Source organism: Xenopus tropicalis, chromosome 2 (assembly GCF_000004195.4).
Source record: "Xenopus tropicalis strain Nigerian chromosome 2, UCB_Xtro_10.0, whole genome shotgun sequence".
In the NCBI taxonomy this organism is placed as follows: domain Eukaryota; kingdom Metazoa; phylum Chordata; class Amphibia; order Anura; family Pipidae; genus Xenopus; species Xenopus tropicalis.
The window spans coordinates 137,756,111-137,763,607 of NC_030678.2; the positions used below are offsets into that span (position 1 = coordinate 137,756,111).

General features: G+C 42.1%; 1 protein-coding gene across 1 annotated transcript; it reads right to left on the minus strand.

The window, feature by feature from the left end:
- Positions 1–1,826: 1,826 nt before the first annotated feature.
- rps26 (ribosomal protein S26) lies at positions 1,827–5,781 on the minus strand. The gene is made up of 4 exons (NM_001005121.2): positions 5,611–5,781; positions 4,537–4,714; positions 3,721–3,851; positions 1,827–1,911 (listed from the first exon to the last, which is right to left on the minus strand). Exons 1-4 carry the CDS (start codon positions 5,611–5,613, stop codon positions 1,876–1,878), a joined length of 348 nt encoding a protein of 115 aa, NP_001005121.1. The 5' UTR covers positions 5,614–5,781; the 3' UTR covers positions 1,827–1,875.
- Between the last annotated feature and the right edge of the window lie 1,716 nt (positions 5,782–7,497).

A 7,497-nucleotide genomic window follows, 5' to 3' on the forward strand; every position in this document is an offset into this window, starting at 1 on the left:
CACTGATACATTACTTATAAAACCCTCCCCCAAGTAATTTATGAACAAATTAAACAAAAGTGGACCCAGTACAGAACCCTGAGGGACCCCACTGAGAACCTTATTCCAAGTAGAGAATGTACCATTAACAACCACCCTCTGTACCCGATCCTGTAGCCAGTTTTCTATCCATGTGCAAACGACTTCACTAAGACCAATAGACCTTAGCTTAGAAAGCAGTCGTTTGTGGGGAACGGTATCAAATGCTTTGGCAAAATCCAAATAGATGATATCTACTGCATCCCCACTGTCCAGCTTCTTACTTGCCTCATCATAAAAAGCAATTAAATTGGTCTGACATGACCTGTCCTTCATAAAGCCATGCTGATTACTGCTCATAACGTTCACCTTTGTATTTTATGTATTAGTGTTGCATTATCTTAAGATGTGCGACAACAACTGGTAAATGGGGTTGCTCCCCTAGTGACCTGGGGGCAGTTTTAAAATGAAAATGGAAGTATGTCTGAAAATAAAAACAAAACTTGTTGGCAACAAACCTGTGTTGGTTGCTATAGTCACTGACCCAAACAGACTGCATTTTTGGCTGTAGACTGGATAGAGCCTTAGAAGAGCTAGTAATACAAAAGCATTCAAAATTAGGGCCAACTGAAAAGCTGCTCAGAATTGGCCCAATAGTAACAAACATTAATGTAAATGTGAACTTTGCCTTTAACACTGCAGCAAACTCAAAAGAGTTATAACTAAAGCACAGAACTTTAGGCCAGTACCAGTATCCCAATGAATGTTAAATAGCTTATAATACAACACTGCTCCAAATGTGCTGCTCCATTACTTCAGTGAGGTCAGACCAGTTGCCCTGTGCTGACCCACTTACGATCGGTTCTCTATAAAATTCAAGATCACACATGCCAAGAGTTTTATCCTGCTTATGTTCAATGAAAAATTGGGTATGGCTTCCCATACTACACTGAATTGTTTGGCCAAAGCTTAGTGTAATGTACTGGGCCACTTTGTTTACATTACAAACCAAATCTGTGCTGCTTCCACCCCATGTAGTGAGGACAAGAGACAGATCAACTAGGTTTAAAAAAAAAAAAATCACTCTTTTAGGAGGCTTCCCCAGATAAAGAGCACGGTACCTGCAGACTTGCCCTCATGTCATGGATTTCCTGCCTGCAATCCAGCTTTGTGGGTATTCCACAGGCACCCAACCTAGGACTCTAAGAACTCATGCATGTCAGTTTCTTTAAAAAGGCATTGCAGGAGATAGAACAGTGGGTACAAAAGCATTGTACAATTACAAACACAAGGCAGATTTATAAATTAGCCCCAGGTGCTAATATTCTGTGAAATTTGAGTAAAGACTACAAAATAGAACTTTTGCTTTTCTTGAATATTGTGTAATCATTGCACCTTCCTGTTCCCAAGTAGCAATATTGTAAGGTTTTAAGTGGTTATATTTAAGCACATATGGCTCAATTTCTTACAGAAGCAGTGACCATACACAAGATAAAAGCTGCCAACATGGCTTCTCAACAGCCTACCAGACATCTGAGCAACTGATCGGCCTGATTTAGCCCAGACCATTTTTGACCAAATCAGGCAAAGAACTACACATCTGGCAACCTTGCCAAATGATCAGATCTTTAAAAATATGGCCAGATTTAGGTGAAGTTCTAGTTTCTAAGATTTGTGATTTTCAATTCCTAAATCAAGGTTCCACAACCAAGGTCACAAGCAGCAAATAACTTCATTTCAAAATGAAGATATTACTTTGCAGAACAAGCATCTTTACCGTTGTAAATAATGAACATGGAGACAGACTATTGTTTTTAAACTGTTTATTTGGTAAGATACATCTTAGCCACGGTTGTCTTACATTGGTTTTGGAGGAGCTCTCTGGGGTACACCCTGTGGGGAAGAAAAAAAAAAAGTTAAGAACATCTGAAAGAGCTGCGTTATAATCAAGCTAAGTACACACAGAATACATAAAATAGCTGCACTTATCCAATAGCAAACATTCACTTACACAAAACAGCAGCACACTCACATAAACCTAGACCATTCTAATAGCCAGTTTTCTTTTGACCAAGACAGCAGTGGTGTTGGGAGATACAAAGTTTGGGCTGGGAAAAAGTTCTGTCAAACTTTAACCCTGTATATAGCGCTAGAATGTCAAAGCTCAGGATCTGTTTTGTAGGAGCTTAAAGGAAAAAGAAAGGTAAAGTCACTTGGGGGTGCCAAAATGTTAGGCACCCCCAAGTGACTTTAACCGCCTACCTTTTACCCCGGGCTGGTGCCGCTGTCAGGAGAAAACAGCACCAGCCCGGGGTAGCTGCCGGCGCTTCCTCCTTCCGGCTTCGCTGCGCGCGCATGCGCAGTAGAGTGAAAAGCCGAACTTAAACATTTAAGTCGGCTTTTTCGCTCTACTGTGCATGCCCGGCCACCGGCAGTTTAGGAAGTGGAAAGCGGAAGGAGGAAGTGCTGCGCTCCAGGTGCCCCGGGCTGGTGCTATTTTCTCCTAACAGGGGCACCAGCCCGGGGTACAAGGTAAGCGGTTAAAGTCACTTGGGGGTGCTTAACATTTTGGCACCCCCAAGTGACTTTGCCTTTCCTTCCCCTTTAAATATACTGAGAAAAAAAAAAACTGCATTTTCAAAGAAAATAGTAAATCAGCTAATGCAATTTTTAAAAGCCACAAATACTTATATTAAAAAGGGACCTAACCTAAATGCACCACAAATGGACAGAGAACCTGACAATTCACCCAGGAAGCAGCAGCACTAATATACCAAACAGCAGCATTTTGTAGTGCCTCAACAATAAGATATGCATTAGCTTAAAATGCTTTTAGTACATTTTAAAGGACAGACACCAGGAATCTGGAAATTTGCTAATTGCTAATGTGGTATCTAAGTTACATTTCTGCAATACTAGCTAGGTTTTATCTGCTATAATGCTTACTAGGGCCTAAAGGGGTACTCCAGCCAAATACAAAACTTAAGCAATGTTCCAATATACATTGATAAAATATTGTTATAAAGCCATTTGTAAATGACCTATAGAACGGTCTCATGTTATTTTTTCAGAGTCAGAACCAGAATGTTTCAACTGCACTTGCATTAAAAAGTGCTTTAGAAACTATTAAAAACTCACTTTTCTTAAATGAGGTTAAACAAAAAAAACCCAGCATTTATTTGGACCCCTTTAAATATCTTAGTGACCTGCAGTTCCGACTGCCAATTCACTGCCTTGTTACCAAGACAGGGTCACTCTGCTCTTGGATCTGAGCTTCCAGGCTGTTTCTGTATTTACTCACAAAATAAATGGCATGCAGAAATGAAAGAAAAAAAAAAAAAATACAAAACACCTACCCAACAAGTTTCCAGGTGTTCTAAACACATTGGAAAGATAATTATGTTAACTGTGCTGCCCAGTAAGGGCAACAAACATGCCTGACAAAGTTTTAGCATTGAGCTTATACACAAGCCCATGTTTTTTCAAAACCAGACTTCCTTCCTTTAACTGCCGACCTGCCACAGATCTTAGTATATATGGAACTGGCTGCCAAGTACTTGACTGCCAGCTCCATTAATGTTACACTGCCAGTCTTAGATCTTACTTTGCCCCATCTTGCCAGACACGTGATGCAGCGTAGATTAGAGGCCAGCAGAGAAGTTAAGCCCAGTTAAATTTCAAGATTTCTGGTAAGGAACTTACCGCAGGCCTGAACCTGGGAGGTGGTGTTCGGTCCTTACGGGCTTCACGGGAGCGGTTTCTGACCACCTTGCTGTGGATGGCACAGCTGACGCAGTAATGCAGTTTCACATACAGCTTGGGAAGTGCATATGCTGGAAGAGAAGATCAAGGCCTTTGTTAATGCAATTTGATAAAACTAATATTTCATGGATATTAGAAAATACACTTAGTAACAAGCTAAGCTGTTCAGAGGTTAGTATTGTGTAGCCCTCCTACATAATTTCACCTGCAGCTTTATTCTGTAGGATGTTGTAGGGCTGCTGTGCCATTTAGCAGATACAGCAGCCCTATGACATGCATACTCTTGTATCAATCTGATCACAAGCATTTGGGAATGGGGTCATAGACCGTAGCAGTCACCTAACCATGAGGGAAGTCAGCCAAGAGGACAGATATGCAAGAAGACTACTGTACATCTGAACATTTACATAAACTCCGTGGTTAAGGGTGAAGACACAGCACTTCTCAGTAACAGCTTCTAAACTTAGTCAATAAACTTGTTCTTGGCCTACTACAAGGGAAGCAAATCTTTTCTGACAGCCCCTCCTATGCTTCAGTGCAAAATGCAGTTGCGTAAAATATTTGTTAAAGCCGAACATGTGTATAGCCTCATTTATACAATAATGAATTCTAAGAGCAAAGTGTACACGATCCTATGCAAATAAACTAAGCTTGCAAAAGGTTAAAATTTATACAATCTGCAGCCTGTCGTACCCTCATAAAAGCATTTAGCTAAAGGCCATGTAAATAACCCCCATCCAATGGGTACCAACTTACAATCAAAGACACTGGCCTCTGAGATATCCCTGACAGCTGCAGCTTCCACAATATTCCTTATGACAAACTTCTTGATGGCCTTGTCCTTTGGGACGCAGCGAGCGCAGTTTGTGCAACGGATGGGCTGGACATGACCACGGCCCTTCTTGGCGCGTCCGTTATTCCTTCGCTTCTTGGTCTGTGCAGAAGACAATGTGTTAAAATAGTAAAAATCATGTACGGTTTGTTAAGACAAACATTTTGCACTCAGTCTCACTAACCATCACATAGTACTTGCATCCCATTATTTTGTGCAGATATTAATTTGTGTGATTAATGAGCACAAAGGTCTATGGGGGATCTTGGCAAGGCTCCAACCTGTCAACACTAGAATATGGCAATATGTTTTAAATTTGCCCACATCTAGTAACCCATAGCAACCAATCTAACCAGCTAATGATACATGTTGACTGGTTGCTATGGATAACTAAAAAAAGATGCAAACTTACATTTTTTACATTAAGCCCAATATTTAATGCAACATACCCAGGTTGACACAGAATGGTGCTGCCTTTACCCTAAAATGTGCAAATCCCATTATATACTGCTACAGTCTCCCACTGAGCACCAAGGGACGCAACTATCGTAAAGCAGCACCGCCCGGACATAAACATTAGAGTAATACCGCTGTAAGATGCCGAGGCATAGACACAAGCCAATACATATATCCGTGTATAACGCAGGAATAGTGACGGGCACCCAGTCAGTAACCCAAATGCGACATACGATAAATCGATGTAACTCAAACGTATGTTTGGGAACGGAAGGTTGAAATCAGCCGCAAATAGTTAATTCCCCATGGCTGGTACAGCGCTTTACCCCTGTGCCTCGGAGCCCCGGCCCGGATCCCACAAGGGGAAGGCGCCATAGACCTCGTGCTATTCCCCAGCATGCGGCGCGCACAGCGCCCTGTCATTCTACCGCCGTGTATCGGGAAAAGCGCACAGGCCGCAGCACTAGCGATACTATACGGGTGGGGTTTATAAATACGAATGATTGTGCCTAACGCTGCCTCTCCAGGCAGCAACTTCTCACCATTTTGGAGTCGAGGGCTGAAAAGAGGACCGGAAGGTGCCGCGCTGCCCTTATAAAGCCCAATCCCTGCGCGACGGAGATGACGTAACACTGAAAACGATAAGACGAGCCACTCTGTTGGCTGAGCGCTTTCCTACTGCGCCTCGCCTGGGTTCTTAGTAGGCGTACTCAGTCGGGTTGGAACTATTTTGCTTTCGTCACCGCGGAAGGATAAAGACACGCAATGTACGCTTCTATACCTCACATGGTTAGACTGAACATGCGCATTTCATTCGCTTATGGAGATGGTTCCGGTTGTACGTGTTTTTGCTGTTGGAGATAAAGTTGTACAGGAGAAGCACTTGCATAAAGGACAGTAGAGAATTCTCGTGTGAGCAGGGGCTGCTTGGGGCTAGAGCTTCCCAAGGGATTGGGGTCTTGAAAGAGCTACGGGGATGCTCTATGTGCAGCCGCAATTCATTTTGCGGGGCTTTTACCGCAGCTGAAATAGATGATATGGCATTTCTATGCGCTAGATACGAGTCGCATAATTGCATGATCCTGTTTATAACAAACGCACATTGCCTGTATTGCATGTGTCATAAAGCCCCGAACTGTAAAAGATATTCTGTACAGGACACATTCTGATGAACCCAAAGTTGGTAAATACAGGTATGGCACCTGTTATATAGAATGGTGGGGACCTGGGGTTTTCTGGATAAGGGGTCTTTCCGTAATTTGGATCTCCATACCTTAAGTCTGCTAAAAGATCATTTAAACATTAAATAAACCTGTTAGGATTGTTTTGCCTCCAATAAGGATTCATTATATCTTAGTTGGGATCAAGTACAGGTACTGTTTTATTACTACAGAGAAAAAGCAAATCATTCTTAAAAATCTGAATTATTTGATTAAAATTGAGTCTATGGGAGATGACCTTCCTGTAATTCGGAACTTTCTGGATAAGGGATCGCATACCTGTACTCCTAACTGCAAAGATTTACCAAGAAAAGCAATACAAGTTAGAATGTAATAAAAAATGTATATCAATAACTTAATGTTTGAAAAAAGTGAGGGAAAATGAGTGGTAATAGGTTGTGTGGAAATGTCTTACTTTGCAGATAGCAGGACACCCAACACTCAAGAGGACAGTGTGTTACAAAGTAAATACTAAACATAGCAGCGGATAGATGTACAAATTTCACCAAAATCGATGCAGTTACAATTGCTTATTGGTGTGAGACAATTGGGAAAGGGCTCTATGCACAGGAACTTACAATCTATAAGTATTTAAACCTGTCCTTGCTGGCATTTTGGGGGTTTAATGCTGCTTTGCAAAGGGCATGCTGCTGAGGAACACACTTCTATGCAGATGCCTGTAGCAAGCCTCCCCGGTGTCACGAAAACATGATATATCCACAGCACACAGTTTAAGGGCTAGTTTAAACATGGAAATTAGTTTAAAAATACAGGTGCCTGTCTGGGGAAAAAAGCAATACAGGTTCCCCCACACAAACTGCTCACCGCTCAAATCCTCTGGTCCAGGCTCAACCTGCCACAGACCCTGCACTCAGGTGAAAAAAACTCACAGCCTGGGAGAACCCACTTCCAAACACCGGTGTCATGGACATTGTGCACGTGGCGCAGAGTGAAAATCAGAACGTTTAAGTGACACTATAATACTACTCTTCACAATATTAATGTACATAGAAGGTTACTCACGATCATGTTGCTCATTTTTCACCGATAGGGCTGCTTTTGTTAGTAATTGTTACTTGAAGTTCCTAAATCTGTTTAGCCAACCTGACTGTCCCCTCTCAACCTGTCAGTTACAGCTTCTAATGCTAATGGAATACTGCTGCACAAATATGGCCGCCCCCTCATAGAGGAACTTAGGGGATCATATAG

What these genes read in the sequence shown, in the direction of transcription:
- rps26 (NM_001005121.2), bottom strand. An exon ending in AGAGGCCAGTGTCTTTGATT is followed by an intron (nt 3,852 to 4,536) that starts GTAAGTTGGTAC and finishes CTTCTCTTCCAG; the next exon opens with CATATGCACTTCCCAAGCTG. An exon ending in CTCCCAGGTTCAGGCCTGCG is followed by an intron (nt 1,912 to 3,720) that starts GTAAGTTCCTTA and finishes TCTTCCCCACAG; the next exon opens with GGTGTACCCCAGAGAGCTCC.